This window comes from Nyctereutes procyonoides, unplaced genomic scaffold, assembly GCF_905146905.1.
Source record: "Nyctereutes procyonoides isolate TBG_1078 unplaced genomic scaffold, NYPRO_anot_genome, whole genome shotgun sequence".
NCBI lineage: Eukaryota > Metazoa > Chordata > Mammalia > Carnivora > Canidae > Nyctereutes > Nyctereutes procyonoides.
The window spans coordinates 41,079,456-41,101,366 of record NW_026575146.1 but is presented as its reverse complement, the minus strand read 5'-3'; the positions used below and the strand labels follow the sequence as shown (position 1 = coordinate 41,101,366).

The window sequence follows — 21,911 nt, the reverse complement described above, 5'->3', positions numbered from 1 at the left end:
TAATTTAGGATTTACTTCCTTAAACCATCTAGACCTTTTTTTTTTTTCTGTTGAGATATAACTGACATACAACGTTAGTTTCAGGTGTACAACATAATGATTTGATATTTCTATGTATAATGAAACCATCGCCTCCATAAATCTAGTTAACATCTATCACCACGCATGGTCATAAATATTTTTCTTGAGATGAAAACTTTTAAGATCTATTCTCTTAGTAGCTTTCAAATATACAACACAGTATTATTAACCCTAGTCACCATGCTGTGCATTACATCCCTACCCAGACTTCTAATTTTGTTTTAATGATTCTGGATTTCTCTTGAGGAGGAGGACCTGGGTGAAGTAGCGACTGTTAGTACTTTGACTCCATTAGCCAACCAGGCTACTCAGAGACCTGTTGTGTCTGTGATCAGTTCTCAATATTGGCAAAGCAATCAATGAGGCATTCTTAGACAACATGAGTGTAATTTAAATCAAAAGATAGTTGAATTTTGGTTTTCAACGTCTGAAACATAGTGCGGGCTCAAAAGGTAGGCTCTTCTAAACTCCAGGTTTTGTCTGCCAAAGTTGTCTCTGTTTCATGTGCCCCAGAGTCCCTTCCTGTGTGGTGGCAGAGGGGCTGCACCTGAATTCTCTGCCTTTTGCCCACTGTTTTCCCAGCTCAGGCCTTGGTGGATGCTCATCTCTGCAATGTGTACACACGTACACACTGGCCGGTGGACAGTACCTGTTGAGAAAATCCCTGGCACAGAGGAAAAAAAAAACAACAACTTTTTTTTTTTTTTTTTTTGCCTATGATGCTTTGGTGCCTTCCTACTTGGCTGGCTTGCCTGCAGTCTTGCCCCCTGTTCCTGTGCCGTACTGCACTGGCGTGGTCTTTCTAAATGCTGATCTCATTATGTCACTGCCTCTAATTGCCCCATGGCGCCTCATGTCTCTTAAAGGCCAAAGTTTGTTGTTGTTGCTTTGTTTTTTGTTTTTTAGTTAAACAAACAGACAAACGATCCAGATTGTCATTATATTGCTCTGAAATAAGGCAGATAACAATCCTAGGGACCCAAATGCACAGATCAGCGTTACCGTTGTTTCCTACACCAGTAGATCTATAAAGGAGAACTAATTATAACTGGGAGCTTGCTTGGTGATCTTGGAATTAGAGCAAGGGCACTTAATTCTGCATTTAAAATGTTAAATGGCATTAAGCTAAGCTTGCCTGAGGCATCCATCTCCATAATGGGAGCGCCTTCACAAAGAGAATGCAGAACTTGAAGTACTTTGGCCAGGACCTGTGTCCCCTGGATGGACACTCCTTTTTCTCTCCTTCATTTACTGCCCAGCACCAACTGTGAGTGACACATTCTTTCTTTGGAAAGCTTAATGCCTTCAGCCAAGGCTTGCTCAAGCCTGGGAACCTTTCAGATCCTTTAAAGTGATTTTACACATCTTTTTGCAGAAATGCATTCATTTTACCGTATGAAATTCTATTTGTGATTAGCTTTTTTTTTTCAAGTCATATTTGAACATGATAAGAAATGCAAACGGTGGAAAGGAATGTATCATGAAAAATTAACCCCTCTGATCTCTCAGCTTCCAGCAGGAGTCTACTCACATACATGAGTGCATATATATGTCCTTTTTGTTTGTACACAAATGAAGGCATGCTGTACCCATTCTTCTGCATGTTGGTGTTTTTCTACTGAAGGCTATATCTTAAAAATGTTTTTGTATCCAATGCGTGGGAAATATCAGTGAGGGAGACAGAACATGAGAGACTCCTAACTCTGGGAAATGAACAAGGGGTAGTGGAAAGAAAGGTGGGCGGGGGTACGGGGTGACAGGGTGACAAGCACTGAGGGGGGCACTTGATGGGATGAACACTGGGTGTTATTCTATATGTTAGCAAATCGAACTCCAGTAAAAGAATATACAAAAAAAAAAAAATGTTTCTGTATCAGCACCAACCTTATTGTTCACAGCCAGGCAGTAATCCTTTGAATGAATAGGTTGTTCTTTACTTAACCAACCTCCTTTTTTTTTTTTTTTTTCCCAACCTCCTTTTGAACAACCTTATGTTCAAGTCCTTGCACACATGCATGATTTTATCTACAGGAAATCTATAGATAATCTCTATCTAGAATTTGAATTGCAGGGCCATTTGCAGGGTGTTTCGTGATTTTGTTAGATTTTAGGCCAAGGTGTCTGGCAAAGAGATCACATCATTTCATTCTCCCACCCAAACTGGAAGTGCCTGTTTTTCTACCACTAAGCCAGCATTATTCATTATCAAACCTTTTGACCATTGTCAGTCATAATCCTGGGCAATGGTATTTTGGAAATCCATTTGACAAAAGAAAATTTATACCTTGCCTAACAATTTGCTTGTCTTCTGATGTTGGCTGTGCTGTTACTTCTTCTTTTAGTGACACAATTGTATATTCTTTTGTAGTAAAATTTATCATTTCCTTTATGGCTTCTGTGTTGTAAATTGGCTACAAGATTTCCCCACTCTGAGAGTATAAAGTAAGTCTGTATTTCCTTCTACTACTTTCACTACTTCATACTTCAAAGCTTTTTGCTCCATAAGGAGAGAGTAGCAAAAAAATAGTTTTGTTACTTTTTCAAGATAGCTGATCAGCCGATCAGGTCTCTTGACACCGTAGATTATATAATTCTACCTGTCCCCCAGTAACTTCAGCTAGCAGTTTGGACCATTTTGGGATATATCCTATTGTGTTAATCAGCTCTGTCTATTTACTTGCTGGCATTACTGTTTTTATTTCCTAAAGCTTTAATTATTATTATTTTCTATTCAAAATATTAGTCTTGCTCACTAGTCTTTTTTTTTAAGATTTCTTTTTTTTTTTTAAAGATTTTATTTATTTATTCATGAGAGACACAGAGAGAGAGAGAGAGAGGCAGAGACACAGGCAGGGGGAGAAGCAGGCTCCATACAGGGAGCCCATGTGGGACTCAGTCCCGGGTCTCCAGGATCAGGCCCTGGGCTGAAGGCAGCGCTAAACCACTGAGCCACCGGGGCTGCCCTCACTAGTCTTTTCTTTCAGAATATTCAGTTATTTTTGCATGATCATTTTCCATACGAATTGTAGAAATTGCTTGCCTAGCTCCCCCCACATTGTATTGGTATTTTAAAATTAGATAGCGTTCTGTTTATATATTGAAATAAGTCTAAATGAATCTTAAAATCTTCAAATTCAAACCTCTAGCCTCATATCTTGCCTTTCCCTTTGTCCAGTGAGATAATACAACTATGCTCTTACTTAACTCCCTGGAGTCACATCGGCGGGACTCTCTGCCTGGAACACCTTTCCCCTGCCTTCCTACCTCCGGGCTGCGTCCCTGCCGTGTACTCTTTCCCAATCTCAGAACAGGTCACCTAGCAACATAAATGCATTCCTGGCTACCCACCTGTACATACCACTAGGATGTAAGTGGCCTGGAGGCAAGGACCTTGTGGATCTTGGTCATGCTTTCCCCCAGCACCTAGCACAGTGTCCTAGATCTCCACATCATACACACACACACACACACACACACACACACACACACACGTGGATGTAGGAGCATGCATGCTCCTACAGATATGTCATGGAGAATTCCAAGTAAAAGTGTGTACTAGTTGTTCTTTGGGCTGTCAGTTGAAAAATTTCTAGACATGACCTTTTACTCATCAGGTTAAGATGTTTGTGGATTTAAATACCACAATGTTGGTTCAACAGCAAAACAAAACAAAAACAAAAACCCAAAACAAAACAAAACAACAACAAAAAAACACAACAAATTCAGTCCTGTAGAGAAGTAGCACAGCTAGCTGGAAAGGAAGAAAGATGAAGCTTTGATGGAGGAGGCATCTTGTGTATCCAACAGGAAGGTGGGACAGGGAAGCCATGGGAGGATGGGGGCAAGCAGATGATGGGAGATGCACAACAGACCAGCTCAACAGCAGAGGCAAAGCCAGGGACAAAGAATCATTCTAGGGACATCTGATCTCCTGCAAGCAAATAGGTCTAATGAGAAAGATTTGTGCTTTTTCTGTTGTGTAATAGCTAATAATGGCTATCCCTGTGGATCAATTGCCATTTTTCCCTGTGACTGCATTTATGGTGCTTTACTTACAAAGTGATTCTGGTGTGAGATTTCAGATGTGATTTATCCTTCTTGTAGCATGGCTGGTAGAAGCTGTTCATTTCTCTTAAAGAACTGCAGACATCAGGAGTATAAAAAGATGATGTGTCAGGGACAGTTTAGTGTACCACCTGATATATGTACTTGTGTGCTTTTGCAATCAAGGTGCATTGGGCTGATCCTATGAATGTTTCATGGGACTTCCTTTATATTTGTAATAATTAACACTATGAGGCATCTCGAAATTTTGATAGTTGTTTGCAAAACTGATCATAAAACAACTGATAGACATACGAGATTGGGACGCTTTTAAAAATAGAGTGGAGAAGTATATAGGTGAACAGATTGTGTTGAATAATCCAAAAAGATAATTCCCCCTTGAGATAAATAACATCCATTTATTTATGTTTACAACGCTGAAGTATGTTCATAATATACATACAAATGAAAATAGTTTAGACTCCATGTGTATTTTGAAAGTTAAATTTTTTAAAAGGAATGAGCATTATGGAACCATAATGTTTACCTCTCATGAGAAAAGTCTTAGTTTTATTTGAGGCGTTGGTTCTCATGATAAGCCTGGGTGACTGGGGTTTAACTTACTAGCTATTTCATTTATTCTTTTCCAAAATTGCTCTCTCACAATGGAGAGTGTCTTCTGGTGTGTTGAGGATGCTCTTGCCCTTTTATTTGCCTCAGTCTACCCCAGGCACATCAGTGGTCCTCTCCCTGGTGGTCCTCCAGCCAAGTTCCTCCATATGAGGCAGTGAGTCTACAGGGCTGACAGGACGCTCCTACACCTTTCCTGGTTAACTTAGTAGGATTCCAGAATTCCCTACCCGAAAACCCTGAGTCCACTTCTAATGTTTGTAGAGGCCTTTTTCATAAGTCTGTCCTCCTAGGCACAGCAGGGATCGGGGGATGGGGGAGAGGTCTGAGGCTGTCTGTGGTGGCGTGGATGGAGCTCCCTAGAATATGTCTTTTCTCTCCTTTCATTGGATTTTATATCTATATACAGTTCAGGGGACAATAGATCTTTTGTTGAAAACATCATCTTTTCCCATGGATGACTGAACTGGAGGCCAGCAACGAATTGTTTATACATACATGTGTTGATTGATTGATCAATTCATTCATTTATTCAGCCAATTAATCAATCAACAAATATGTTTTGAACATGGCCTCCCTGCCAGGCATTTTTCTGGGTCCTGGGCAACAAGACTTAGGCCAGTTCCTACCATCTATCTGGCCTGTTGAAAGGCACCAGTGGGGGCCCCCAGCCAGGTCACCCCCAACCCTTCTGTCTCGAAGCCCTGTTGGACAGTCTAGTCTATACAATTAAAACCCATCCATGCCACCACAGACAGCCTCAGACCTCTCCCCCATCCCTGCTGTGCCTAGGAGGACAGACTTATGGAAAAGGCCTCTACAAGCATTAGAAGTGGACTCAGGGGGATCCCTGGGTGGCGCAGTGGTTTGGCGCCTGTCTTTGGCCCGGGGCACGATCCTGGAGACCCGGGATCAAATCCCACGTCAGGCTCCCGGTGCATGGAGCCTGCTTCTCCCTCTGCCTGTGTCTCTGTCTCTCTCTCTCTCTCTCTTTCTCTCTGTGACTGTCATAAATAAATTTAAAAAAATTAAAAAAAAAAAGAAGTGGACTCAGGGTTTTGGGGTAGGGAATTCTGGAATCCTACTAAGTTAACCAGGAAAGGTGTAGGAACGTCCTGTCAGCCCTGTAGACGCACTGCCTCATATGGAGGAACTTGGCTGGAGGACCACCAGGGAGAGGACCACTGATGTGCCTGGACACTGCCCAGAGCAGAGGGAAAATGCTGTCTGGGCTTCTGTCTTGGGGATCTGATCTCTGCATCAGCGTAGCTGTGGGCTGTGATAGCTCTAGAATAGAGGAAGCTCAGGACTTAGACCAAGGAGTGTGCAGTGTGGTGGGCAGCCCAGCCAGGCTGCTCCTCGCAGTGATGCCCGTTTCTTCAGGGGAATTCTCAAGCATGAGGTTCCGTTTCCAGCAAGGACAGCACATGGAGGTTCTACCCCTGACCATATCGTAAGCATTGTGCTATCACAGACCCAGACAGACCAGCAGAGCACAGACATGTTCCCAGCAGTTAATGGGGGCAGTTAAACATCAGTAGCTACCAGCTTCCACCTTTCTCTCTTCCCCATACAGTTTTTTAAATTCCCCCTGAAAGGTCTAGATCTGAATGTAATATTTTAAGAATCAGCTCATTATGGTTGAATATATAAATATGTTTTTTTAGTGGCACCCTAGCAGGATCCTAGCATTCTGAAGACTGTGTCTAAAAAGTGCCTTTCCTCATTATTTTTTTTTCCCAAATTAAAACATCACTGAATTTAAATGTCCATGGCCATGCACAGGAGGATCAACAAATTGATTTTTCATTTTCTTTGGGCGTTTGTATAGGGGAAGGATGCGGGCTGGGAGTCAGGATTTCTTGTTGGATTGAAACCCCGCCCCCTCCCGTGAAGCTGGTCCACGTCTGCTACTTTGGATGAGTTATGACAGCTCTCTGTGTCTCAGTTTCCCCATCTGTAAAAGGGGACGATAATGGAACCTTTCTTATCAGGTTTTTGTGAAGTTAAAATGAGCTGACTCGTGTGAAATGTTCACACTAGTGCCTGACATGTTAGGCTCGGCTGTTTTTATTTTGTATGACTCTCTTCGACTATAGGCTCTCTTGGGCTAGGGGAGGTGGGAGAAGCAAGAGAATCGGCCTTGAGCATGGCATCAGCAGGCACGGGGGTTAGGAGGACAGATGTTAAAGGGCGTTGGTTCTTTTCATACAACTGTTGCTTTTTTGCTTTTTTGCTATTACTCTCATATGTGGGACCTGGACTGCTCCCCTGATTGGGACATTGACCATTTGTGTGCCAAGCAGTCCTCTGCACGGGCTCAGATGTAGCTATTATTCAGGTCACTGTCTTTATTCTGCAACTTTGTAGGCCTGGTCCATTTTATTTTATTTTATTAAAGATTTTATTTATTTATTCATGAGAGACACACAGAGAGAGGCAGAGACACAGGCAGAGGGAGAAGCAGGTTTCATGCAGGAGGCCGGATGGAGGGACTCGATCCAGGGACTCGATCCAGGGACTCGATCCTGGGACCCCGGGGTCACAACCTGAGGCAAAGGCAGACGCTCAAGCACTGAGCCACCCAGGCAACCCTATTAGGTTGTTGATAACAGCTCCCTTGGAGTCTGGTGCTTATCAGTTACTTTGCATATCACTTATTTTTTTTTTAACTGTCTCTCTCACTCTTTAATTGTGAAGCCTTTTAAGAAAAGATCTTTTAGGGACACCTGGGTGGCTCAGTGGTTGAATGTCTGCCTTTGGCTCAGGTCGTGATCTTGGGGTCCTGGGATCTAGTGCCACATTGGGTTCCCCACAGGGAGCCTGCTTCTTCCTCTGCATATGTCTCTGCCTCTCTCCCCCTGTTTCTCATGAGTAAATAAATAGAATCTTTAAAACAAATCTTTTAAAACGTTATGGGGAAATAACATGAAATTTACTGTCTTCACCATTTTTTACAGGTACATTTCAGTGGCCAAAGTTCATTCACACCTTTATGCAACCATCACCACCATCCATCTCCAAAGTCCTTATCATTTTGCAAAACTGAAACTCTGTACCCAATAAACAACAACTCCCCACTCCCTTCCCTGCAGTTCCAGGCAACCTCCCTTTTACCTTTGGTCTCTTGTGAATTTGACAACAGTAGGTACCTCAAAAATACACATCCTTTTGAACTGTGATATATTCCTTGAATTACAGTTTTTGTCAGAGATCTGCTTAGGATTTTTAGATGCACTCACACTTCCTCTCTGCAAAATAGCTTCTCTTTATTGTGGCCTTACACAACCACTTACGACTGGGATCCCTTTTCAGCAGCATCTTTGTAGTTTCACTCCAAGAAAGTAATCTCTAACCTTCTGTAAAAATGACTAAAGGTTAACATGTGAAGTGAAACCAGTGAAGATAAAATTGGAAGTGTTGCTCACATTCTATCGCTCCCCTTACTCCCACAGCCTATAAATGTTGGATGAAAAATTGTGCCAAAATCAAAACAGACCTTCACACAGAGATCCTAAAATTTTACCACTTGAATCATTCTCTTTTCTTGACGTTATGCCTGATGCTCATTTTTTTTTTCTCGGTGCCGTGCTTGATCTGTCCTAAAGCTGGAGCAGAAATATTAGTTCAAAAAATGCTCTTCATATGGAATGATTTGACCTGACGAGAGTCCAAGAGCTTTCAGAACCGTGTTAAGTTGTGATTAGTGCTGACTTGAACACTTCTTAGAATTCTTAAGACCTGGGCTAATCATTGGAAGTACTTCACTAGTCGTAAGTGAAACATTGATTGGCCTGCAATAACAGGGAAAGAGGAAAAGACATCTTTTCTTATGATTATTTATTTATTTATTCATGAGAGAAGCAGAGACACAGGCAGAGGGAGAAGTAGGCTCCATGCAGGGAGCCTAACATGGGACTCGATCCCGGGTCTCCAGGATCAGGCCCTGGGCTGAAGGCAGCACTAAACCGCTGAGCTACCTGGGCTCCCCAAAACATCTTTTTTTTTTTTTTTTAAACAAGATAATTTATTCATGTGTTGGATTGGAGTTGCAAGAAGACTTTGTGAACAATCACTCCAAAACCTAAAAACATCATGGATTAAATTATTTACTAATCCATTTCTTGAAAACGACTCTAGGCAATTCCATAGCCTTAGCCTATTGTTCATAATGGCCACTTAATTGGCATTGAATGAATGCTAGAAATGTCACAATTATTCACTTTATCATTGGTATTTGAATAACTGGTGATAATAACTTTACATGGGAAGGTCAAGAAGGTAAAAATGAGAGGGAGGGAATAAGGAGTGAAAAAATGGGCTAGAACTCCCAGCTAACTCAAATGGTTGACATAGTTGCTGTAACTGAGCACAACATTTGTTCTCAACTTCCTGGCAGTGAAAAGAGAAGCTCATTATTGGTAAAGAGAATGCCTACTAATTCCACAGGAACATAGCTTTGTCTGGCACTACGTTCTGGAAGGAATTTCTTTTGCGGGGACAATGAGTGATGTAATTTGCAGCTTTTGTGAAAAACGCAGACATAGATTTCATTTTCTTCTTACCAAGAAAACCAGTGACAGTTGGGGGAAGTGACAAGGACGTTCATTCTGCAAGGAGGCTAAAGTGGCCCCAAAATGTAATCTCCTGGTGCTTGGAATTATAAAACTAATGCAACGCAGGAGCCCGGTCTCCCGTCACCAGTACCTTTTGCTGAACCAGGCTTTGCTAGACTAGAAGCTGGACTACAGATGATTTGAAGATGTCTCCTCTGACCAGAGCCTGGAAAATTCTCATTTCTGGTACTGGTTAAGGCCAGATCCATTCTCTTTGGAAACCAGACAAGCAGATGGTGGGGCTGACATCCTTTTTATAAAGACCTAGCAGGCCAGACTGTGTGCTCATTCAGGTGGAAGCCACCCTGTCCGCAGCTGCACATGAGCTGGGGAGGTAACAGCAGGCAGATCCAGACCTGCCAGGGAAGCAGCCCTTCAGTGGCCCCAGAACGTGGGCAGATGCTCTGTTGAGACCTTGGAGTTCCTCCCACAGAGCACAGCAGAGATGGTTTTAGTCTAGAAGCTGTTAGGAGCACGTGTGACCAGGCTGTGCCCCAGCCAGAGGAAAAGGCAGCTCAGGCTCCTGGGGAGTCCCTAACCCCAAGAGGGATGGCCCCTTGAGGGCCTGCCAGGATGAATTAGATGCAAAGTGCAGCCTAAGTCCCCCAGTGAGCCAACTCGTATTGTTGGTGGCTTCCTATTGACCAACGTTGAAGGATACCCACCCACAATAAAAATTTTAGCTTGATTCTATCTTGAGCCTCTTCTTGACAGTAGTCGGCTCTCGGACCGTTTCCACCGTAGGACTCCTCGCTTAATGTGGGAAAAGTATGTCACTGTACATGTTTAGTTACTTGTCTTTCCATTTGCTCATGGTAGGTGGTTGTGACTTCTCCAAAGCTCTGAGACCTAGTGTGAAATATACAATGATATCAAATTAGTTGGAAAGAAAACCGTGTGTTTTTGATCAGGAAAAACCCACATCTCTTGCTTTTCCTGGGCATTATATTCACCACTCTACCAAGTATAAAATTAAACTTGGCTTAGGTTTATGTCAGTTTTAGTTTTTAGGAACACAGGATGCTTCTAAAGCTCTGGGACAGGTAGACATAATTTTGTTTTTTAATGAGGTATTTTTATTGTGGGCCTCTGTGTTGTTTTATTTGATGAGACTTGTAGGGATGTTTGTGCGTGGAGGTGACCTATTGGTGTAGAATAGTTGGAGCATTGATATCTCAGGGGAAATCACAGGCAAGAATTAAGTCAAGTGTCATAAAATCTTTCCATGGGGCAGTGAAATAGCCGAGAGCAGTCGGGAATAGGACCAACTGGAAATGTGCCCCAAACCTCCAGGGGTGGTGTTACTCAGCTCTTCCTGACTGTTGCCAGGAAGAAATGCTAGTCCAGTTTGGTGGACCTTCAGTTTTTTTTTTTTTTTTAAGAATATGAAAATTCAGAATTGTAAAATGTGAAATCTTCCCATTTTTGGAAAAGTTGGAGACAGACAAGAAAATGTTTTTTTAAAAAAAAAGACCCCATGTTGACTGGATGTTGATCTGGACCACATGTGACTGCTGTGACTTCTGGTCAGTTTATAAGATTTACCTGTCACATGATTTGTGGGCCAGGGGCCAGTCCTGAGTCTGTATGGAAGGCTATGCTAATCAGTACAATTAAACTCACATTCCCTGGGGAGAAGACCAGTATATTTTAGGTAGAAAGCCAACTTTAAGGTTTCTTCTTTTTTCACAATCAATTTCTTGGGCCATAAAATATAGTGTTTCTTGTTGGCAAGCCCCTGTTGCTAGAGAGAGATGAAGAAAATGCTATATAAATACTCAGAAACCTAGAGAGTAATTTTTCTTCATAAGATTTTGCTGCCGTTTTCTTATAATGTGTGTGCTGAAGGGAACTGAGACATTATCAAGTCCAATGTCCTCTTCCATGGGCGTGGCCACAGGAGGCAGTCTACAGGAAGCCCCGCAGCTGGGTAGTGACCAGGCCAGCCCTGGAACCTTTGTCTTCTGCTGATCATTGGTCATGACTGGAATTAATTGAACTCCTTAGATGGGACCTCAGATGTCCCTCTGATGGGGCTGTCTCCTAATTTCCCTAACATCCTTACAGATGAGGAAACTGAGGCATGGGGACCTGTCCCTGGTCGTATAGTTCATAAGAGGTAAAGCTAGCAGAGTGTGCTTATCCCTCACACAACACCACTGATTATCCCAGTCACTTGAATTCTTAAATTCCCAGGGCAGTTGGGCTCTTCTAGGAAACTGCAGTTCTCAGAGTTTGGCATTGTGGAAGAATCTGAAGATTTTCCATTTCTCTCCTGTTACAGCTCTATGTACGTAGAATGCATGAGACCATCCTGTAAAATGTCCTCATTCTTCTTCATTGACTATTGTTTTTAGGCCTTGATTATCTTTGAAGGTCCGTTTTGTAGAAGTTTTATAAACCATTCTGTGCTGGATTTGCAAGTCCACGGTCCTAATGGTGTGGTCTGTAGCCCCCAGCTTGTAATCCAGAGGCAGGTAGACAGGGGTTCAGATCCTGTTTGGGCAGCTGTGTGACCTTGGAGAAGTGACCTGGCATGGTTTTGCCTCTGTTTCCTCTTCTGAAGAGCAGAAGCAATTAGAGTGCTCTCCTAGTAGCATTTTTGTGTCAGACAGCACCCTTAAGGGTCATCCCTGGATGACCCAGTGCCTGGCCCACAGCACTCCACCAAAGGGAATTACTTGTGCTCCTTAATGCCCGTGGCCAAAAAGAAGCTGGAAGTGCTAATGCCAATCAGCATGCACTAGTAAGCCCTTTGAATTCAGGTTGAGCATATTATTTGGTCTTCTCTGCATCCATGTCTTCAGAGTTGGGGCAATGTAACCTCTCAAAAAAGTGGACCAATCTCTTGGGTCGATTCCTGCAAGAATAAACTGAGAGTCTTGCTTTGGTCCATCAGAGTATCATTTGCATCTGTTTGGGGATTGACTTTCAAAACTCAGAATTTTTGTTGAGAAACTGAAGCTGCCTTGCTGTGAACCCAGAGACCAAGGACAGTATTTTTTTTTTAAGGACAGTATTTTTTAAGGATTATTGTATTCCTTATGAAAGAAATCTATGGCAGAGAGGATCCCATCAACATTAATATTGAAGTGCCTCACCCCATGGCTATAAGCCTGGGTGCACATCACAATCTCATGTGGCAGTATGAATTCTTGCTTATTTATTTATTTGGTAGTAGTGGGTAGTGGAGGGTGGCCAGGGTAGCAGGAAGTGATTCCATTTGGAAGAGTGGCCATTAGAAATAGTCACTGCTGTTTCTATTTCTTTCTGATGTGTTGCCAAAGTAAAGTTCAGGCAATAAAATGTAAGCTAAAGGAAAATTTTACTTTTGAATAATACTGCTGTTAAGCTAATACACATGAAGACAAGATGCATTAAAGCCACTCTTTGTTACTTTGGAAGATTACCTGTAGGAATTATTTGGTAGGCTGTTCAAACCAATGTGAAATCTTTTCAAATGGGTTGAGTACCCTTTCCAGGAATCTATAATTCAGAAATGTTTCTGTGAATTTTCCCTAAAATTCCCTCTTCTCTCTCTTCTTTTCTGAAAAGCCACCCATAAGCTTTTTGTTAAGCTTAAGGAGAAGCAATTCACTAAGAAGATGTCTTAGTGAGGGTCCTGGATGTCAGGTTGAGACTGGAGAAGCTTTAGTTACAATACAGAACAAAATGGCAAATAGTATGGATTTTGCTAATATTCAAATTCTTTACCTTTCGACTTTCTGGTCACCCTGAAAGCCCTGACCTCCATTTAGGCCTCTGCTAACCTGCCCAGCTACATCTTGTAGTTCCTTCCTCTGTGTCCTTTCAGCATGGGTACTTGTACCTCTGCTTGGACCCTTCTCTTATCTGCTTATCAAATACTGTGGCAATGAGTGCTGTCCTCCAGATGGCATCTCCTCCTCCTTGGTCAAGGACCACTACTGGATCTGGGGATACCTGCTCAGTGGTTGAGCATCTGCCTTTGGCTCAGGGCGTGATCCCATGGCCCGGGGATCGAATCCCACATTGGGCTCCCTGCAAGGAGCCTGCTTCTCCCTCTGCTGTGTCTCTGTCTCTCTCTGTGTCTCTCATGAATAAATGAATTTAAAAAAAAATAAAAATAAAAAAAAGAACCAATGGATCTGAAGACTCTTGGAGGCCATTTGTAGTCTTAACATTCTCGAGCCTGAGGGGGTCAATGGCAAATCAGTGGTCATCTTCCTAGGGCAAATAGTTGTCATCATTAAAGAAATTAATTGGTTTGAATATATTGTATGCTTGCCATCTAAATTTGCTTTTAGATTGGACTAATTTTGCTTTTGCAATTGGCACTTCCTCTTATACTGTCTTTACTTTCTTTGTTTTCTATGTGATTGTTTCCTGTTATCACACATGTGTAGGTATTTCTGGTCTTTCCGATGTGATAAAAGAAACTCCCAAGTGGAGGACCCGTGGATCTGTTTGATTGTTTTAAGTCAATGACATCCTGAGAATATCAACTATGTGCTAGGAAGCACAGATGCAGTGAGATGCCTAGGACCCTTCCCTCTGAGGAGTTTAACAGCTCAGTTGGGGAGTCAGGTAGGTTAAGAGAAAAATACAGTTGTGGGAACATAAAGAACCTTCATTCTCTCATATTCTTTTTTTTTTTTTTAAGATTTTGTTTATTCTTTCATGAGAGACACAGAGAGAGGCAGAGACATACGTAGAGGGAGAAGCAAGCTCCCTGCAGGGAGCCCAGTGTGGGTCTCAATCCCAGGACCCTGGGATCATGCCCTGAGGTGAAGGCAGCCGCTCAACCACTAAGCTTCCCAGACGTTCTGATTCTAATTCTTTTTTTTTTTTTTAAGATTTTACTTATTTATTCATGAGACACACACAGGGGGAGAGAGAGAGAAAGAGAGAGAGGCCGAGACACAGGCAGAGGGAGAAGCAGGCTCCATGCAGGGAGCCCAATGTGGGATTCGATCCCAGGACCCCGAGATCATGCCCTGAGCCTAAGGTAGCCGCTCAACCACTGAGCTTCCCAGGCATTCTGATTCTCTCTAATTCTTAAGTACAAAGTTAGGATGGTACAATAAATGCTATAAAAAAAAAAAAGGTTGCCAACTGATGGTATAAAAATATTCTGATTAGAAAAAAGCTATTTTGGTGTTGGCTAGAAATCAGTCAGTATTCTAGGTAATGTAGGGTCCCAGAATAGATGTGGGTGAATTCATTGAAAAGCCCCTTGAATACACAATTCAGCTTTTAGGGCAATAGGCAATGATTCTGGGATGTAGCAAAAATGAAAAGCAACAATGAAAACAACCCTCATAATACAAGGTCCTGTATTTAGATTTGAGAAAGAAAGAAGGCATATTTGGACAAAACAGGAGGGTTGCAGGCCAACAGTGACAACAGTCTAGGCAGATGACTGATGGAGTGGGGGCGCCACAGGGGCTGAGAGGCCAAGGAGATACATGGAGAAAATGTTAAAGAGTATCAAAGGAAGGAAACCCAAACCTGCTGCATCTGTGTGTCACCATTTAAAGTCTGCTGACTTGCCTAAAAGAGAATGGAGGCAGGGTCTGCAGGTTAGGATGGCAGAGGCTTAGTTTTCTGTGAAATATCAAAGCTCTGCTGAACTCATATGAGATTTCTTATCAGACAGGTAGGTGCTGGGACATGGGCTCAGGGTGGACGTCTTGTGTCTTGAAACCCCTGGGACCTCAGCTTTCCAGAACAGTGGGCATAGGTCAGAGGAGTTAGGGGTTGTCACAGAAAGAAAGCCCCTGAGAAAGGCTTGCGCCAAAATGGTGGCCCTTCCCACTGCTTTGAGGGGGAATGACACCCTTCTTGGAGACGTGCTTTTATTAAGCCAAGTTTGACTCAGTCAAGAGCCCTCATAGTTTCACAGCACTTTGACTGGAGTGATGGGAAAGCCTTGCCTGCATGCACACCTTCCAGTTGTGTGCCCTGGTCGCCACTTTCTCTCTCCTCCCTAACCCTGGAACGGTCTCCACAGCTGCTGCGTTACTGGTGGCTCCAGTGAGTGGGAGAGCTCAAAACGCCGGTGTTGCCAAGGTCTTGCCGGAGGCACTTGGAAATCACCAGTAGGGGGCAGCCCAACATGCTCCTTTGTCTGCTGGTTCCTGTCCAGGCTCTGGGACAGAGAACAGAAGGTTTTCAGACTGTCTTTTCCATGGTCCACGGAACCAATTGCCCAAGTATATTTGACCTTGTAACTTCAAAGCTCTGGGGTCCAGCTTCCCTGCAGTCACTTCACTTGTATGGCTTTCTCTGTCTTTTTCCATTTCTCTCCTTCCCTTTTTTCCATCCTCCTTTCTTTCTTTTTTCTTCCTAAATTAAAAAATTTCAAAAAAAAAATAACGACATAAAAATACTTTGTGTACTTACATTCAGAACCAACACAACGTTTTTGTCTGTTTTTTGTTATGTTTTTTCTCTTTTTTTATTTTATTTATTTATTTTTTTTTTATGATAGTCACACACACAGAGAGAGAGAGGCAGAGACATAGGCAGAGGGAGAAGCAGGCTCCATGCACTGGGAGCCCGACATGGGACTCGATCCTGGGTCTCCAGGATCGCGTCCTGGGCCAAAGGCTGGCGCCAAACTGCTGCACCACCCAGGGATCCCTGTCTTTTCTCTTTTAATAAGAGTGATTTTCTAGTTTAATAAGAGAAATAGTTTAATTTTTTAAATCCCAAATCCATCCTCTTTTCCCAAGGTGGCCTTCCTTTAGTCTTCTTTTTAGGCTTGACAAATATCCTAGACTGTGAGCATTAAGTGATGTTGTTTTCTGTGTGTTTTTTAAAGCTCACATAAATTGTTATATATCATATGTACATATCTGTGTGCAATTTTGCTTATTTTGCCTTCTCACTTAGCCTGAAGATCTCTTTCTACTAAAATACAAATATCTAGTTCAATTAAACCTTATTTTTTCTGTTTATTTTTTAAAAATTTAAATGTTAATTATAGTATATTAACATGCAGTATAATATTAATTTCAAGTATACAACATAGTGATTCAACATTTCCATACATCATCCATGCTCATCATGACAGGTGAACTCCTTAATCCCGACACCTGTTTTCCCCAACCTCTTCTTACTTCCCCTCTGGTTGTTTTATATTTCTTTCTTTCTTTAAAAAAATACTTATTTAAGTAATCTCTACACCCAATGTGGGTCCTGAAGTCATGACCTCAAGATCAAGAGTTGCATGCTCTTCCAACTGGGCCAACCAGGTGCCTTCTCTGTTTCTTAATTATTGCACACTTGGGTTGTTTCTGACTTTGAATTCTGACTTTATTACAGTGAATATTCTTGTATATGTCTCTGTGTGTGCATGTGTAAGGATTTTTCTCAGGTAAATATCTGGAAATGGGATTACTGGGTTGTAAAGTGTGTTGATGTATCATTTTCCAGGATAAACTACTCTTCAAAGTGATTGTACCAATTTACAATGCCTCCGACAATGTAAAAGAAATTCCCCACATTCTTAGAAATGCTTTATATTGCCAGACTTTAAACATGTTGTTCAACTAATGGGAGAGGAGTGGTATGTCCTTATTTTAATTTGCATTTCAGATTCCTTGTGGGATGGGCAGCTTTTCATCTGTTTGGCCGCTGAGTTTCCCTTCTGTGAATTGTCAGTTATTACCTGCACTGGTTTCCATTCTAATCCTGTGATTCCTCACTTCATGCTGGCTGAGGAAAGTTTCTTGAAGGGGTGTGTAGAATGGATGAGCAGTTTATAGCCAGCAGCTATGTTGCGGTTATCTCTGCAGGTGGTAATTTACGAAGGGCAGTTCTTGGCATCTGGAGGGCATTTAGCCACCTTTTAATCCAGTTCTTCTGTTGTTTTTTTTCCATTCTGATTAGGAGAAACATTCATGATTTATCCAGGGCGTTGCTACCTCCACAGTAGAAGAGTATTCTCTAGTGACCATTTTTTCATAATTTCACATGGTTCTTTTTATGGTTTTTCAGAAAAATCTCCTGTCCAGTCTTAGGTCCAAAAACTGTTATGCAAAAAAAAAAAAAAACAAACAAACAAACAAAAAAAAAAAACAAAAAAACAAAAACTGTTATGCTTTGCTTAATGTCTGACATATTTTCATCTCGTGAACACTGTGAATTTACCACCAATGAAATTTATCTCCTTTTTCTTCTTTTCTATGGTATCAGTGACTGGAAAGCTTAGAATTAAGCCCAGTGCCCTTTACTAACAAGCATATGTATTTTGAACCTAATTCCTAGTTCTGTTGATATCTCTGCCTTTTTTTCCTTCTGTGTCCTCCATTCTAATTTTTTTTTAAGATTTTATTTATTTAATCATGAGAGACACAGAGAGAGAGAGGCAGAAACAGACAGAGGGAGAAGCAGGCTCCATGCAGGGAGCCTGATGTAGGACTTGATCCCGGGAGTCCGGGATCATGCCGCGGAGTCAAAGGCAGACGCTCAACCGCTGAGCCACCCAGCCATGCCGCCATTCTAATTTATGTTAGCTCATTGTATTTTATTGAATAAAACTGGGAAGTTTATAGATTAAAAAATTCCATGACAAATGAAATAAAAAAACAAAGGCCATCAATAACTAAAAAAAAGCTAAAGATAAATGCTCTTTGCTACAGATGTTGACTAAGTACCTGTTGAGTATCGAGGCCCTGTCATAAGTATGGAGGATACAATGATGATCCCACCGAGAGAGCTGAAAAACTCTTAGAAGATTTCAGAACAGTGACAGACATCCCCCTAGAACAGCTGGAAGGCAGGAACAGACTTCTCTGGAAATCCTGGCTGTGACTGCAAAGGAAACCTTGCCCATGCTCTCTGCCCTTTTTTGCTGCCAGTTACATGAAAAAAGCATTAATATCTAGGGGGTCTCTGGAATGAAGTTCTTATTGGGAGATAATTTAGAGGAGGGAGGTCACTGTGGTATCTATTGAAAATATTAGTGGAATAATTTAAATAATCTAAAGTGTGATGATTTAGAAACATTTCATAAAAAATCTTGATGTTGAAAATTGAGCATTAGGAGTCTTAAAAGTGTTTCCTCCCAGAGTAGTAGGAGAGAAGGGAATGGATCCTTCCTGCACATTTAGTAAGTCCCAGGCCCAAGATATCAGGGAGAATAAAGATATTTGAGCAGAAGATGCTCTATCTTGGAGGCTGCTTTTTTTAAGATTTTTTTTAATTTATTCATGAAAGACATAGTGGCAGATACATAGACAGAGGAAGAAGCAGGCTCCCTGTGGGGATCTTGATGCGGAACTTGATCTCAGGATCCTGGGTTTATGACCTGAGCCAAAGGCAAGATATCAGGGAGAATAAAGATATTTGAGCAGAAGATGCTCTATCTTGGAGGCTGCTTTTTTTAAGATTGTTTTAAATTTATTCATGAAAGACATAGTGGCAGATACATAGACAGAGGAAGAAGCAGGCTCCCTGTGGGGATCTCGATGCGGAACTTGATCTCAGGATCCTGGGTTTATGACCTGAGCCAAAGGCAGATACTCAACCACTGAGCCACCCAGATATTCCTCTTGGAGGCTGATTTTTTTATGAAACAGAGAACAATGTTTATTTGGATGCTTTGAAAATTATTTTTGTTTGGTGTGATTTTGCTCTCTCAGAACATTTTCTTTTCTTTATTTTTAGAATTTATTTTCCAAAGTGGTGCCCCAATTCTTACCACACATCTTGACATCTATTTTTTTTCTTTTTTGGATGGTGTAGAAGGGACCCATGCATATGTCAGTCTGTCCATCCATCGATCCGTCCATCCATGTACCCACCCACCCACACATCCACCTATCTATGTACCCTTTATCTTTTGAATACTTACCTTGTGCAAGGTACTTTGCTAGCTGCTACGGTGCATATTAAGAATTATAGATAGGATCCGGTTGTCTTTAAATAGGTTATGACCTAAGAAAAATAAATAGACAGCTACTCAGATAACTAGCACAAGGAAATTCCATCGTGATAGTTGTAATAGCTCTGTGTTTGTATTACCAGGGATTTTGTTGGTTGGAAGTGACAGAAATTCATATCAAACTTCCGTTAGTGACATCTAACCTCAGAGCTATCTGGATCCAAAGGCTCAAATGGCATTTTTCAGGGTTCTCTGTCTTATTTTATCTCATAGCTCTTTTTCCTTCCATGTGCTGACTTCATTGTTAGACAGTCTCTTTCCTTGTGGCAGAAAAATTTCTCATGGAGGCGCTGGGCCTGTATAATCTTTTCAGCTATGGTCCCAGATTAAGAGTGTCTCTCTGTCCCGAATCACCTATTCAATTTTGGAGAAAATTCTCATTGGTCTGCTTGAGGCCACGTGTATATCTCTGAGCCACTCATCATGACCAGAGGGATGGTATTCTCTGTCCTGCCAGCCATCACTTTCCTCCTGTATTTGAGGGTCTGGTGGGTGGGGAAGAGGAGGGTTCCTACAGAGAGTGCACTGGAGCCATGTGGGCTTTGTGAACTGTGGTTCCTGGAAGGAGCAATTGGTATTAGTGGTGACAGAGGCAGATAAAGGGGGATGCTGGGCCAAGAAAAGAGGGAGTGGGAAGAAAGGGAGGGAGTGGAGGAGGGGGACAGAAAGGGGAGGAGAATTTGCTTTGGTGTGTTAGGAGGTAAAAAGGAGTGACAGGTTGTCTTGGCGTGTGCAGAAAGATGTGATCTGTCTTGTGTGTGATGATGCCAGCAGCCCTGTAGCCATCACCATAAGAATGAAACACTTTTGAGAGGTAGCAGATACGTTTCCAGGTTATTTTGCTCTCTGTATACAGGGGATGCCTTGAAAGGGGAGGCAGACTGAATTTGTTAGTTGAAAGTGATACAGGATTGAGAAAAAAAAAAAAAGAAAACTTGGTGAACCTGTCATTGATCTTGAAACCTACTCAATCATGATTTCTTCTTAGCCACATTTCAGTTTTTCCTCCTTTTGCTGTACTTTAAGAAAAAGGGTGGGGTTCAGGTGGATGGGGAGGGCTCACCACCCTGGTGAGGTATAGAAGTTACTCGTTCTTTTATGTACTGTCTGCATTCTGACTGATGGGTTTTCACTCTCTGTGTTTTTTGCAGTTACATTGCCAATCAGAAAAGGTTGGAAATCATCAACGAAGATGATGTTGAAGCTTATGCAGGACTGAAGAATCTGTGAGTACTCAACAATTTCTGCCTTGTCTCAGAACTTTTACTAATGCTCTGTTATAATCAAGTGGGCTTCACCATTTCGTTCTAACATATGTGCAATTATGTGCTTTCTTAGGACTATTGTGGACTCTGGATTAAAATTTGTGGCTCATAAAGCATTTCTGAAAAACAGCAACTTACAGCACATGTAAGTAAAGTTTCATTCTTTTGTTCTCAGGGACCCAAAGTACTCAATATTTTTCCCCTCTCTTTTCCTTCTTTTCCAAGACTCCAACCTCCTTTTTAAAACTTAGCACAGATCTGATAATGGCTTAGAAATGTTCACTTTGATTTTTTAATAGCTTCAGAGGGGTACTTAGAACAGCCTGTGTATTCCCTTTCATGGATTTCTGGGCCATTTCCATCTTGGACAGAGCAAGAGGCCAACAACAGAGTCTGATGTGAAAACTATGTCCTGGTACAGGGTCCTTGATTCTTTTCCTTGGAATCATGACATGTTCCCTAGAAGACATCAAACTAGTGGAGTTGAAGGAAACCAACTTGGCCTTGGCCTTGGCCTTTTTAGGGAACTAAGAATTACCAATACTACCCCCCTCACCGTAGATCCTCTTTTGAAAGTTCACTTTCTCAAAGCTCTCTGTCATGATTGATAAAAGTGGAGAAAAATCAGTCATAGGACCTGCCAAAGGTTCAGACGATTATAAAGTAGCAGGTGTTTGCACCGAGGTCATGTTGATGCTTTGTCAACTGAGGTCAGCTGGAAATACAGACAGTGGGCATTCTCAGGTTTTTTGCTGCTACGTCCTGTCAGATGATGGCCTTCCTGAGAGTTTCTTCATTAAACAGAGGATCACCTGCCCCTAAGCTCAGAATGGTGTTCTTTGGGTGTCCAGTGAAGGAATGTTCCTTGCATTTGTTGGCCTTTTGGCACTTTGCAAATTCTCTGTAACAATGTTTCTGTGTCTATGCATCTACAGTTGACCTACAGACTCTCTCCAGCATTATCTCACTTGAATTTTCTGACAATTGATAGGGAAGGTCTTTTTTGGTTCCCATTTCATGGACATAAAATCAGACTGAGGAAGTTTTTGGATTTGCTCATATCCACAGTGAAAAGTGACAGAATTATGACTCCAGGGCTCACCCCTGGCCCTGCTCTTACAATAAGAGCAGGGTAAATAAAATCGATGCTATCCATATAATTAGAGAACCAGCCTTTCTTCTAATATTTGTCCGCTTTTCTTTCCTTGGGGAGAACAGCTCCCCAGCTGATTTCCATGCCAGTTATAAAAGACATCACTCTGCTGGAGTAGGTCGCCTGGACATTCTACATAGATTTGTTGATTTTATGAAAAACCTTAATTTCCTAAAGCCAGTTCATATTTT

At 41.9% G+C, this 21,911-nt stretch overlaps 1 protein-coding gene across 5 annotated transcripts in view; it reads left to right on the top strand.

Annotated features, from left to right (window-relative positions):
• The window catches only part of NTRK2 (neurotrophic receptor tyrosine kinase 2), a 331,718-nt gene that overhangs the window by 9,728 nt on the left and 300,079 nt on the right, over window positions 1-21,911 (top strand). For all 5 annotated transcript variants that reach the window (XM_055309668.1, XM_055309666.1, XM_055309669.1 and 2 more), the window contains 2 exons: window positions 20,454-20,528; window positions 20,641-20,712. In XM_055309668.1, coding sequence (XP_055165643.1) covers window positions 20,454-20,528; window positions 20,641-20,712 — 147 coding nt within the window. The remainder of the gene's footprint in view (window positions 1-20,453; window positions 20,529-20,640; window positions 20,713-21,911) is intronic.